The sequence below is a fragment of the Equus asinus genome, chromosome 6, assembly GCF_041296235.1.
Source record: "Equus asinus isolate D_3611 breed Donkey chromosome 6, EquAss-T2T_v2, whole genome shotgun sequence".
In the NCBI taxonomy this organism is placed as follows: Eukaryota; Metazoa; Chordata; class Mammalia; order Perissodactyla; family Equidae; genus Equus; species Equus asinus.
In genome coordinates this window covers 13219198-13233525 of record NC_091795.1, presented here as the reverse complement: position 1 = coordinate 13233525, position 14328 = coordinate 13219198, and the positions used below count along the sequence as shown (strand labels likewise).

At 40.0% G+C, this 14328-nt stretch overlaps 1 protein-coding gene and 1 non-coding gene across 4 annotated transcripts in view; both read right to left on the bottom strand.

The window, feature by feature from the left end:
• Window positions 1-218: 218 nt before the first annotated feature.
• RNF149 (ring finger protein 149) overlaps window positions 219-14328 on the bottom strand; it is a 28649-nt gene continuing 14539 nt past the window's right edge. Inside the window, exons 4-8 of one of the 3 annotated variants that reach the window (XR_011503841.1) lie at window positions 13702-13784; window positions 11321-11417; window positions 7711-7909; window positions 2333-4538; window positions 219-472 (exon numbers count right to left, since the gene is read on the bottom strand). Coding sequence is in view for 1 of the 3 variants with exons in the window: in XM_070511603.1 (XP_070367704.1) it covers window positions 4495-4538; window positions 7711-7909; window positions 11321-11417; window positions 13702-13784 (423 nt within the window). In the remaining 2 variants the exon portion in view is untranslated. Of the gene's footprint in view, window positions 4539-7710; window positions 7910-8251; window positions 8445-11320; window positions 11418-13701; window positions 13785-14328 lie in introns of all 3 variants that reach the window. The other 2 variants (XR_011503842.1, XM_070511603.1) reach the window with 2 other exon arrangements.
• Window positions 2143-2256, bottom strand: LOC123286784 (small nucleolar RNA SNORD89). Its single transcript, XR_006529587.1, has one exon. It is a non-coding gene; the product is annotated as a small nucleolar RNA SNORD89 (small nucleolar RNA).

The following is a 14328-nucleotide window of genomic DNA, read 5'->3' as shown; positions in this document are numbered from 1 at the left end:
CTTGAGGAAGATTGTCACTGAGCTAACATATGTGCCAATCTTCCTCTATTTTGTATGTGGGACACTGCCACAGCATGGCTTGACGGGCGGTCGGTATGCAGGTCCACACCTGGGATCCGAACCTGTAAACCCCCAGCTGCTGAAGTGGAGTGTGTGAATGCAGCCAGTATACCACCAGGCCAGCCCCAAAATTTATTTTAAATAAATAGCTTAGAAAGAATAGTTAGAGAACATTTCATTTAAAAAAAAAGTCAAGATTTACATTTACACCAGCAAAAGGTTCTTCAGTAAACATAAAATAGAAGAAAGTTTACCTGAAATAAAAGAAACTATAATCCTGGGATTCAGTATCTGCAATCAACTTTTAAGTGTAATCACATGAGTTCAAGGTAACTGTCATGTTTTAAAAAATACATCTTGAATTCTGTGGATTTTCTAGTTGCAATTTCTAGCTTTAATATCTTCATATCACCTGTTAAAAATAAGACAGCACTGAGTAACATCTTAGGGTAGAATTCAGAGAAGTTACTTCAATATACATTTTGTAATGATTCACATTCCCATGGAGAATGACAGATCACATACCTATTTTAAATATTTTGAGTGTTATCCCTTTAAGATAACATTTCAAGGGTATGGAAAATTAAGGCATGGGAAGAACTTTTTACATACTGGATAAAACTCTTCCCAGCCTCTACCTAAAGACATTTTGCTGATTTCATTTTATATCTGATCTGCCTTTTCCTCTTATGCAATCACTACTGTTCTTATGGGGAAAATCCCTAAGGTGCTTCCAAGAGCACCTGTGTCACCCTGGGATTCAATAAGTGTCCAGTCAGCCCTCAGAAGTCCTGGCGTCCCAGGTTTCTCATCAGCCCATAGTACAAAAGCCTACAACTCAGCAAAAAGAATGGACTGACTGACCTTTTACTTTTTTGAGGAAGATCAGCCCTGAGCTAACATCTGCTGCCAATCCTCCTCCTTTTGCTGAGGAAGACTGGCCCTGAGCTAACATCCGTGCCCATCTTCCTCTACTTTATACATGGGACGCCTGCCACAGCATGGCTTGCCAAGCAGTGCCATGTCTGCACCCGGGATCCAAACCAGTGAAACCCGGGCCGCCGAAGCGGAACATGCGCACTTAACCGCTGTGCCACAAGACCAGCCCCTGACCTTTTATTTTTAACATAATGCAAATACTTTTTAAAATTTACAACTTATTTTATACTTTGCTGTTAGAATGAGGGCAAATCTCTACCTGCATGGCTGATTGTGACATTGTAGAAATTTCACTTGTAACTAGCAATACATGTATTAGTATTTTTGAAAATGAATCGCTTTAAAGTGTTTTTAAAACTTCAAAACCTACATTAACTGGGAAAGGTGTAGGTGGCTTTCCTCATTGGTTGTTGCATCACAGAAGCACAACGTGGGTTAAGCCACAAAACTAGCTTTCATTCAGGTCAGCATCCTGTGCTTCATAAAAATCACAAAGCAGTTTTACACTGAGCCCGAAGAAACTGCTTTTGAGTAAAACGTATAATTACCTCAGATTCTAGTTACTAATATATACATACCAATTTAACCTCAGCCTTCATTGAGCAAATGAACTTTTTTTGTGGGGAAGATTGGCCCTGAGCTAACATCTGTTGCCAATGCTCCTTTTTTTCGCTTGAGGAAGATAGTCGCTGAGCTAAATCTGTGCCAATCTTCCTCTATTTTATGTGAGATGACAAGCAGTGTTGGGTCTGCACCCGGGATCTGGACCTGTAACCCCCGGGCTGCAGAAGTGGAGCGTGCGAACTTAACCACTCCGTCACCAGACCAGCCCCCAGATAAACTCTAATGTGAAGACACTGTTGCCAAACTAAGCTATCTCACTAAGGAATTTGGTTACACTGGGTATTTCATCTAAATGGGAACAAATGGGATCCAAATGGAAGTCTATGACTGTTTTTATGATCTAGCATCCTTGACTCAGCAAGGAGATCACAAAGTGTGCAGACAGGTTATTTACTACTCGTTTAAGCCCCAAAACTGTCCAAAGGCTCACTGACTGCTTTTCCTTAAAACATCTGAGCGCTCTTTGGGAATGCCTTTCTTGGAAAGCTGCTCAAGGTACGGGGCTTCCAAGTTGCGGTTACTGAGGTCAGACCAGTGGTTCGCTTCAGGAGATTTTGTCATCGTGTACCCCACAAGAGAGCAAACTGCTGGAGGACACTGCAATTCGGCCTTTTACTGTCATCATTCCCCAGTAACCACAGGGAGCAATCTTTCAGGAAAGGCTGCGCACACTCAAGGTCCCCGGAAGCTGGCGCGCAGGAACGGTTACCTGCCAGGGTGCTGCGCGTCTGCCCCGCTCCAGACCGTCCGCTCTACTGGCCACAGCGCGCAGGCGGCCACGGGCCGAGGAGAGCTCCACACCCACGGACGCGCGGCCTTGCGCACGCTGCTGCGGCTGTGAGCTAAAAAATACTGTTTCTCTATTGTTTGTGAGTAAATGGCCTTTATGACAATTGTTGAAGGAAAATGATTACTGCCATAAATAATATAACTAACCCTTCCCTAAACCTCTCAGATTTAGTATCCTTTCTTCATTTACATTCCCTATAATCCCCACATTTTATCAACTTTATGTTTCAGCAAAAATTCTGGTTAACATTTGATCCTTCTTTATGCTTACTTCCATCTACAAAAAACCTAACAAAGGGAACTTTTTCCTTTTGAAGTACTGAAGAGTTGTCTCTTCTCTTGCTAACTTCTCTATCTGCTATTAAAGATGTGTGTTTCTAGAGATGAGGCTACTACAATTCTTCCACTCTCTTCTATTCATAATTTAGTGTTCAAACTTCTGAATTAAGGAAAGCTGTATTTGTTAGCTGCTGATCAAGATTAAGAAATCACACTTCCTTCATCTGTCACAGTATTCTTTTTAAAAGTCAGTTTCATTGGCTACTGGGAAGAATTGATTAAAGCATTTCTTGCTGGTATGTTTCTTCAAATACAAAGTGCAAACAATCTACTTAGTATAGAATCAAGGACATATTTTCCTATTCACAATAAACCACAGAAGGCTGATTCCAAGCATAACGGCTATTATGGAAACCTACTTTGAAGCTGTCTGTTAAAATAAGAGCTCACAGTAAGACAAATTTTCTATTTCAGTAGCTCCTCAAATTGAGTCTGACCACAGAGTTGACTTCAGTAAAACTATTTGCTTACCAAGTAATTTCACTACGAGTGGCTGGAATCAAAGTGAGGCAAACTGAAGAAAATAAGCTATAGATAGATAAGCTTTCTATCTTCGATACAGCTATAAGAATAAATTTTTAAAAATTTTAAAACTCTATTTTTCTCAATAATCATTTTGACCCACAATATAAAGACATACACAGTAACTAGTTTAGAAGTTACAAAGACTACAATTTCAAGTTCTAAAAAAATACCTCCTTCATCATCCTTGACTCCCACCTCCTAGAAGTGAGAGAACAGAGTGAGAGTGTTTATTTAATCACTTTATATAAAACTCAGTCTGCACGAGATCTCCATTAGCCTGCTCCTTTCACCTACAACTAAGAACACCAAGCGAGTTTTTAAAGAAGACAGATGATTAAACAAGGTCACGGTCAGTAAGTTTCCTTTAAAGTTACTCAAGAAAACTGGTTACTTATTTATTTTGTTACAATAATCAAAATTCTCCATCTATCACCGTTTTAATTGTAAAGTTGCAGTTGGAACCAATATATTCATCATTTACCAAAAAATCAGTCTGCCTACTCAATTTCCTTAACAAGGCAATGAAGAAATTCATACTCATTGCAATACAGAATCTTAGCTTTTTTATTTCTAGAAAAAATGGACAAATTTGCCTCCTCTTCAAGATGTCACAAGAAATTAGGTAATAAAAGGGAAATATGGGAATCCTAAAGTCATCTAATGCTTTTCTCATAATTCCCAATAGAAAACAATAATTAAAAAGTGTTCTCAGGTTGTGAAATCTCTCTATGCAATACAGAGGTGCAGGAAAGCTGCAGACTTCGCTCACCTCATTTATAAGTTTAATGTACTCACAAAGTCCTTCCTCTAGGGAAATTCACGTGATCAATTATTGCATTTAATTACACAACTCCACTTCAACTAGTCTAAAAGCACCCTGGAGAAGCAGAGTTCGCTTCAATCCTACAGCGCCGTGGTAGCTGTCTAGTACTCAGAGCCACCACTGCCCTTTACAGGGGAGGCCTTCCTGGTCGTCCCCTCCCCAATGGTCTGAAACAACATATTCATCCTAACGATATATTTCAGTTGATATATAAAGACTAATCAAAAAGTCTCTTTAAGAATAAAATATCTTAGCCCTTTGCATATCAAATCAGAACCTGAAAGGTAAAAGAATGTACATTATTTTCAAATATACAAACTATGTGCTAAAGTAAAAATAAAGTGTCCTCTGAGTCAAGCCGAAGCTCTGTCCACGACTCCAGCAGTGGACATGTGCTAGCAGACAGGTCCTCCCCGCTGAGGGTCGCTCCTGCCCGTCTCTACAACAAAGCACAAAAGCCAGAGTTAGGTTAGTGGGTTGGCATATTCTAAACTTCAGTTACATAAATGTTGTTACTGTTTGGAGATTGTAATTCAAGAAACAGACTACAGAAAATTTTAAATGAAATTTACAAGTAAAGATGGCAACCCATTCCAGAGAAACAGTCAAGAAAAATATATAACCATCTTCCTCACATACAGTATGAGAGGTTTTCTACTATTAGCCTACTCAATAGTAATCTGATCAGCATAGTGCTACAAAGAAAGATGCAGTCTGAGCTGGTGGCATTAGAGTATGTTTCCAAAAGTCAAACAAGTAGCTCTGGTGATGACGACGATGGTGTCACAGCCCATGAAAACAAGAGCTAGCACTTATTGGGCAATATATATACTGACACAATGAGAGAGACCAGTAGGATATTATTCCCATTTTACAGATGAGGAAACTGAGGCACAGAGAGGGTTAAGTATCTTGGAAGAGGGACAGGTATTTGAATCCAGACAGGCTTGTTGACTAAAATAAAGAGTCTAGGTTTTATTAGTGAAGGAGGTTACTCAATAATCAGCATGAAGAGTTTGAACCCCAGGAAAACAGTTCACAGAGCGCTCTGATGGAATGGCTCCGAGGGCTGTGAGTTTAAGTGCAGCTTGTATCTCTTTCACAAACGGTGTACGTGCAGGGAAGAGGAAAAGAAAAAAACCTTCAACTAGACTTCAAAAAGGGATAGAGCACATCGGGGCTTTTCTCTAGATTATACATTGAAGGTAACATAAACAAGAATTTCTCAGTTGTACATGAAACAAGTTCAGAGATGCTGACGGTATTTGTGTGTGGAGGGAGGCAAGGACCAGGGTTGTTAATTACTCCCTCAATCTCTAAGAAATGCAGCTGGAAATGAGAGCGAGGTCCCCCTTGATCTCTTCCTGCTGTGGATCTGTCCAGCTGCTGTCTTCAGTCATGAGACGTGCGGCTGCAAGGTCACTCTGACACAGGCTGAAGACCGCCTGCACTGCTGCCTCACAGCACGGCACGGATTTTACTGTACTGGCTTAGAGCCCGTGCAGCTTGCTCGCTGGATTTGCCTGTTAGACCAAGGAGAGGGGGCCCCAAAATCTGCCCAGTCTGATATTACCAGGAGGAGGAGTACAAAATCTCCCAATTGCCTGAGAATCTAGTCAATGTTTTCTCAACTGTAAGAGAAGCTACATTATATTCTGAAGTACTGTCTGCTAAGAATTGACTTTTCCAATTTAATATTTCTCAAATTATATTGTAACAATTTTAAGGTAGAAAGAACATGAACATATAAATTAGCCGTCAATTTACTAGTGAACAAATACTCGGAAATGGAAATACAGGGCAAAGAGAGAAACTAGAAAGCAAGCAAAAGGCGGGTGGGGGAGGGGCCCAGCTTCTTTAGAATGTGTCTGACATTCTGGTGTTTTGTAACCTAGACTCTTTTTCCACCTTTACTTCTATCCACTACTTCAAATTCTATTATCTTAGTTCCAAGAGGGCATTTGAGGAGAGAGACGGACAAACTAATGTGGTACAGGTTAACAAGAATGCAGAAAAATCTGGAGACCGCTTTTGAAGGACGTGCAGTCAGGATAAGAGGTTTATCTGTCTTTAAACATCTCAAGGGTGGTCAAGTACCAGAGAAAGACACTTCGTTTCCTTTCTGGAGACTGAAGGCAATGGCAGCAATAACGGTGGTAGCACTTTGGGCTTAACACAATGTTATTCCTAAAAAGAAGAGCCATTTAACAGAAGGCGTTGCCTTGTGAGGTGGTTCAGTCCTAGCAGGAGCTCACCACAGATCAACCTTTCTAATTCTCTGAAATCTTCCACAACGCGATCTTTCTTCTTCTGGTCCAATTTAAAACTTAACTTGTAATATTTCAAACTATCTTTGCCTCACAGATCCTAAATATGTACACACACACACACAAAGACAAATTGATGCAGTTTGACTATTACTGACTTGGAAAAATATACTTTCTCTTCCAGGATGGCAAAATTCAGAATTAGAAGCATCAATTCTTCCAAGTTAAAATAATCTGTAAGTTAACTATAATAAAAATTATTTACTATATATACAGATGTTACATATATATAATCAACTACAACAAAAATCCTCATGGGATCTTTTATTTGGCAAAATGATTTTAAGATTAATCTTAAAAAAATGCAGAATAATCCAGAAATTTTTTTAAAAGAATAAAGATGAAGGAATTTGCCTTGATTTGCAAATATCAAAACATACCATTCACTAAGCAATTAAAAACTGCTTAAACATTTGGGAAAGAAATAGGTTAGTTAAATCTCCCCTTAAACAATGTGGATTAAAAATTTAAATGTAAAATACAAAACCACAAATAGCAAAATATAGGTCAATGTTTTTATAATCCTGAGACGAGAAAGACTTTCCTAAATTAGCATGCTACCAAAGGCAAGATCATGAAAGAATGTGCAGTTGGACGAGATAGAAATCAAAATTTTTGATTTGCAAAATTTTTGATTTCTATCTAGTAATACATCAAAAAGTCAAAGAATGCTGAAATTGGGGAGAAAATATACAATATATACGACAAAGACCAAAGACCTCCTACAATCAATATGAAAAAATTAGTTTCTCCATAGAAAAATAAGCTAAGGATGAAATGGGCAACTCGTAAGACAAAAAATACAAATGACCGACAAATATGAAAAGAAGGTAATCTCATCAATAATGAAAAAAAATTTGATTCACTGTTTTACCTATCAATCAGAATGACAGAAAACAGGTGATAAATATATATACATAATGATGTCAGAGTGTTACTGATGATAAAAGCCCATCAACGGGGTGTGGTTTAAAGAAATTATAGTAAATCCAAAATGTAATAATGGAGCTACAAAATCGTTTTTATCTACTGATACAAAAAGAGCCTCATACATTAAGAGAACAAAACAGGGTACCTAATAGCAGCACATAAATCATCTTCTCCCCATGCTTAAACACAGAAAAAAATCCGAAAAGATATTTATCAAAAAGTTAAAATGGTATTTCTAGGTGTGGGATTATGGTTTTCATACTTCCTTTATGTTTTTCTGCATTTTAAGTATTTATTCATTTTCTTTCAACTACTGATAACATCATTTTGTCTGACAAACTGCAGGCTAGTTACCTAGTAAGGCTGTGTTTTCACCCGCATCTTCTTTAAAGGTAGCATCGCACTGCGGCACGGACTCATTAGTGGAAGACGATGGCAAGTTGCTCCCATCACTTCTGTCATCATCTTCTAAAGTAATACTCAAATTTGCAGCCAAAACACTTCCAGGGGTCGATTCTGGAGTGGGCAGCTCCTGCTCATCCTCAAGCTCTCCCTTGAGAGTTAGAACAAAAGAAAACATCTTTTCTAAGTAACATGATCAAAGCTCACCTATCATCTTTTGCTCATAATTCATACAAAATATTTACTTTTATACATGGAATATGGCAAAAAGCACATCCATGTGTTCTTTATTTAGCATCATCAGAAAATGAATTACTTCTCAATGAGCAGCTTTTCAAGACCTAAATGCTTTTTTCTCTAAAATCCATTTTTCCCCTTGATACAAGCATGGCCACCTTTTAAACTATTTACTGCCGGAACGTGCTGTGTCACAAACGCACGTTCCTGCCGTCTTGAGCAGAGGGTGGGCATCGTCTGTCTGCCGACCACTTACAGCTGGAGCCGCGAGCTGGAAGTGCTGCCTCTAACTGCTGTGCTGTTTTCAGCGGGGCATAGGGAGCAAGGTTTCTGAACAACAAAGGGCTTCAGATTATATTTTGGTTCACTTAAAAATAATCACTTCTGGCTCCTTCCTTATAGACAGGGTGTCTGTCAGCTGTCAGTTTGCCACCAACTTCCCCCATCTGCTGCTTAAAGAAGAAAATAAGACAATGAAAGTGAGGGCTGGGACTCTACCTGCATTACTACATTAACTCTCCAAATCTGGAGCTATCCCGAAACCCTTTTTGATTAATATCAGAGTCAAAGCTGCGTTGTGATGAGAGGAGACTGCTGGTAACATGACCCACTCAGTGACGCTACTGTGGGTTTCCTGTGGCCTGTGGCTGAGACGCCACCTCGGCTTCAAGAGAAAGCACCCACAGTCACGCCCCCTCCCCTCCTCTGGGCTCCTGGGACCAAGGGCACTGCTGGCCTGCTGCTCCCACTGCCAGCTCCACCAGTGTTCGAGAACCCTCCTCCACAGTCCGCATACCATGTGGTACACTGCCGCCTTCTCATGGGTAACTGAACACCCACAGGACACCACTCCTGACACATCAAGCAACAAAGCCTGTTGAGCTGCCATAATGTCTGAACTCCTGCTCAGCCCACCCTAATCTGTTTTTCCAGGTATTTATTGAACTATCTGCCAAACTTAAATAACTACTGCCAGCCTCAAACCCCACAGGTCCACAGTCATCAATCTGCAGTGCGCTAATCTGTCGGACAAATCCTTTAACACCCAGCTCAGAACCCCTTTAAAAAGCCACTCCCTTTACCTTCCCCCTTCCCCCTGGGAGTCGATTCCTCCTTCCTCTGTGCTCCCACAGCAGTTCAAACACACCTCCGTGCCATGCTGTGTGGGTATGCCCTGAGCGCTCACTAGTCCAGAGTGGAATCCACAAGAGCCCATGAGCAGAAGGCTGTGTCTTATTCATCTTTGTCTTCCTAGAACCATGTTCAGACCTAGCACCTAGGAGAGCACTCCTTTGATAAATGCTTGCCAGATGAATGAAAATATTCAAGTTATGTGAGGCTGGCACATCAAAGTGGTTACAACCGCAAACCAAGGACCACCCCTGAAGTCTGTGTGGAGGATGCTACCAGGTCTCTCACTGCGTCATTTTCTTGCAAGTGAGAGTGTGTCATAACTATGCATAAAATCCAATGCAGGAGGGGCCAATGGGTCTAAAGAAAATGGCATAGTTGTCAAAAGAGGAAAAAAAGAATTAAAGGCAAGACAAGTTCATTTCTTAGTTTGATTTAAAGTTACTGTAGGCTTCTGTTCTTCAAAAAAGAAAGTAAGCTTTCTGGGAACACATAATCTAGCTTTCTGAAATTAACATTCTAAGAAAACAATTCAACTTTATGTAAAATGAAGAATCTTGCTTTTTAATATATGAAATGTTTATGTAGATATATTTCCAAAAACAAAACTCATAAGGATTAAAGTCTCAATGCTAAGGTCAGTGAAGTTCCTTAGATATGAATTTCTAGAAATGAAAAGCAAGTTTAAAATTACTGACTAATGAAGAAAATAACTTAAAATGAGCTTCAGAGTGTATCTAAGGAAAGAAAACTCTGCCAAGAAGACACCTGTCAAGCTCCTGTACCTATTGTTCAAAATGCTGTTCCAGGAAGGGGATCAGCCGAGCTCACGAGAAGGCATGTTACGCCATGCTAAAGTGAGCCATCATCATTAAAAGCTATGAATAAACGAACGTTAGAAATTCTAGAGGGAAGACAAACTTTCTAGACATCAAAGCGGAAGTTTTCAGGCAGTCAGTCCTTGAACACTGACCTTCCCCCTTTCTGTGTACCTATGGTGAGGGCATTCTGGAACTCACACTGGGAAAACCTAAGTCATAGGAAAATCCAGTGGCTATAAAGGCAGCGGTCTCTCAACCATCCTCGTGAGCTTGAAGCTGAGGGGCACCCGAAGCAGACCCGCCGCTCCGAGGGCTGTGACAGCTTTAAGTCACAGGAAATGATTTATTATCACAAAAAACCTCTTTGTAGTTTCCAACTCTATAATAAATGCTACAGAAAATTCTAAAAATATGTTTAGCAACAAGATAAATATATTTGATATTTAAATTACTTCTTTCAAAGATCTTTACTTCAAAACTATTTAATATTTAATCAAGAATATTTTGACATATTAATAGATTATACGAAGACTCTAAAAACAACGTAAACTTAATCTAGAAAAATCTGTTTTTGCCTCCCTACGCCCTCCACTTTTGGGTAAGATAGTATTTAAGAGCTTGGACCCTGGAATTTAGCAAAGTTCTATCTGAAAGCTGATTCCCCATTAACTAGCTGTGTGACCTCAGATGAGCTACTCAGCTTCTCCAAGCTCGAGTTTCTAATTAGCGAAATAGGAGGAGTACCAGCACTGACCTCGGGGGGCGGCTGGATGAAACGCAGTAACGCACACATGGCATTTGGCACACGGCTACCTACAATTACGCCTTCTCCTTCTGCCCCACTACCTCTGCGTTCTGAGGAAGGTCCTACGACCATCTAAGTATCCCAAACTGATGGAGCAAACTCTGCGCAGGACAGGTTTCCCAGCAGTATCTGACTTTGAAACCCAGGGATGGGGAGAACGGGTGTCAAGAAGTGTTGGCTTCAGTTTCCTCACGTGTAAAACGTGCACCTTGAGCCAGAGAAAGTTTGAGGCTCGTTCCATTTCAAACATTTTATAATGCCTGTTTATGCAAAACTGACTAGCATCTATACACTCTGCAGCATAGTATACAAAATATACTGCTCTAAGGTGTTACAGACTCTCTGGGGAAGCAGGGAGCATATGATTCTATAGTCACAGACTCAGTTCATCAGTTTTTTGGAATGTCTTAAGAATTCATTTTTAATAAAGAGGAAACTTTCTTCAGAGAACCACAAGGATATCAGAAGGAGCATTTACTCCATTCCTCTTGCCTCTGGTCAGTAATGAAATCCAGTCACTCAGGAAGAACCGGGGCAGAGATTGAATATAAACAAAAATGCAACAAACCCAATATCCCAGGGCTTTGATGACATCAAGTTTACACATTGGACACGTGCGGTGATCCAAAAGCCATGGGTCAATGCATATTCTATGAAAAATATGCCTAAAAAAATTAAGTATGTGTTAATGTTTTAAAACAAATGTTTATATCTTATAAAGGAAACAACACATTCCACCATCTCATCTTCTCATTACAAGTTAAATGTCAAATCAACATTCTAGTCTACTGACTTAACCCTAGGTAATTATCTATTCTATTTCCCACGTTAAACAGAACCTGACACTTATAAGGAAATTCTCCCTTCACTCCATAAAAACAGCATGGTTTATTTCCGCCTCATGCTAGCTTGTGTTTTTATGTACCTCTGTAAGGTACTTGAAAGCTTTCTGGCATACATGGCATATACGGCACATGTAAACGTAGTGTGAATAAACTAACAGTAATAAACTAACACTAAACTGATACTCCAATGGAAATACAGTAAAATATCAACAAATCATCTCTGGGTTGCAGGCTTAAACAACACATTTTCTGTCTTACGTATTTTTGTTTACTCTACACTTTTCTATAACGAACACCTATCACTTTGAGAATCAAAAAAGGAAAATGGAAAAACCACATATGTATTTTCTTCTTCCACTGATGGGTCTAGCTGGCTAGCTTCTCCTCCTCTGTGGTGAACCTGTTTTCTATATGTGATGAAGATAAAGAGTTACGAACATGGGTACTGGAGCCTGACAGACTGGGCTCCAACACCAGCCGTGCAACTGCACACCGTGACTTTGACCCGGCTCTCTAACCTTGTTGCACCGACACCACAGGCTGTTCTGAGGAGGACATGTGTAAGGTCCCACACAGTGCTGGGGACAGTAAATACTTAGTCATTGTTCGTTATTACTGATGTTGTCTGAAGACCATCTCTTCAAACAGAAATCTGCTTAGTGCAGTTAAAAATAACATAATTACATAACGTAGTCTAGTCCAGCTTGTCTTTTGACCTTTCCACCCTCAAACTGAAACTGACTGATCCACAGGAATAACTGTCACAAAAACACAAAAGAAACATGTTGACTTTATTGGGAAATCTGTTAAATTAAGCACGGAGAAAATGGGGGCAAAAAATAAAATCTCAAGGGGACCAGGAAATGTGCAGAGGTAACACGTCTGCTTATGAAGGTCAAGTACAAAACCCGGCTCGGCCGTCAGGATACACCTGGTGCCAGGAAAGGAAACAGCGTCAGGCTGCTCATCTGTGCAGCATCCTAAATCAGAAAGACTTGCCCTGAACTGGCCTACAGTAAAAATTCTTTTCTATTTTAACAGTTTTCTACAGGACATGATCAGCTCATACTGCCCCCAATTCACTGAGTACCCACCACACCAACCCACATAAATGCCTGTAGATCTAAGTTAGCTATCTTTATTCAGAAAAATTTATTTTATTTGATACTCATTCCTCCACAGAATTACTGAGAACTTAATCTACTATAAACTACTGGTATATGTACAAAAGTACTTTGCAAACATAAAGCAAAACATAATTATATATTAACTTGTGACCTGCTTCTAATAGGTGGGAAGTATAATTAAAACCAATCAGACTTCAAACATAATTTCTGTATACCTTTCTGCTAACAAAGCAATTCTTTTAAAAAGTTATTAAAGTATCCCATTAAAAAGGAAACATAATTTCCTCTTGCTTAAAAAAAAGAAAAAAGCCCCTGGCATACCCAGAGTAAAGGGAGGAATATTTATTTTACCCAACTCTAAAAATAACCCAAACCCAGGGTACAAATAATACTAACCACTGCCCTCCCCAACCCACTTTCTGCTGGTTGTTTCTGGCCTCTCCCAGGGTCTTTCACCAGTCATACTTCTGTTTCCTTTTTCCCAACACAGCACACTTTCTTTTTTTGGTGAGGAAGATTGGCCCTGAGCTAACATTTGTGCCAATCTTCCTCTATTTTATATGTGGGATGCTGCCACAGCAAGGCTGACAAGTGGTATGTGGGTCTGCGCCTGGGATCCAAACATGCAAACTTAACCACGACACCACTGGGCCGGCCCCCATAGCACACTGTTTGCATCACTAAATGTATAATGGAATTCCCAATGAAGCCTTGCTTAGACTAAAAGCCAATCTATGAGAAAGGTATATAATGGGTCTTAATGGTCACCTAAAGTCTCCTAAGCAAAGCAATTTTAAAGCAAACCAATACAGGAGGAGCCTTGAAGACTGGAAGCTTCTTTTCTAAAAGATGAGATGATCGCAAGATCATCACATGACAGCAAGACCTTCAAATCATGAAAGACACGTAACTCTGTTGTCAGAAACCTGAAACCTGTCCAGTAATTTTCACCATCTCAGGAGGTAAAAAGAACATACTTGCATGGCAGGATTCTGATAACATCCTTTACTTTAAAATTTTCAATACACACTGCACAATTTTCAGCATCAACATCGATTCCCTGCAAAGAGAAGAGGAAACAGTTTACTACATCCTTGGTAAATAGTATATCCTTGCTAAAACTCACAACAACCTGGTAAAACAATGATGACTACTATTGGCATAACTTGTATTAAACACAGATTATCTCTACTCAGTATTTACTTTTAACCACTATCAAAAGATTCCTTAGAGAATTTGGCTGAAAAGGAAAAAAATTCATTGTCTACCAAATCAGACATGAAGAGTGTTTAAAGACTAGGCTACTGTTCATTTTTGTTTGTTTGTTTGTTTGTTTTTTTTTTGGAGGAAGATTAGCCCTCAGCTAACTACTGCCAGTCCTCCTCTTTTTGCTGAGGAAGCCTGGCTCTGAGCTAACATCCGTGCCCATCTTCCTCTAGTTTATATGTGGGACGGCTACCACAGCATGGCTGCCAAGCAGTGCCATGTCCGCACCCAGGATCCGAACCGGCAAACCCCGGGCCACCGAGAAGCGGAACGTGCGAACTTAACCGCTGCGCCACCGGGCCGGCCCCTACTGTTCATTTTTTTTAAGTGTTCATATT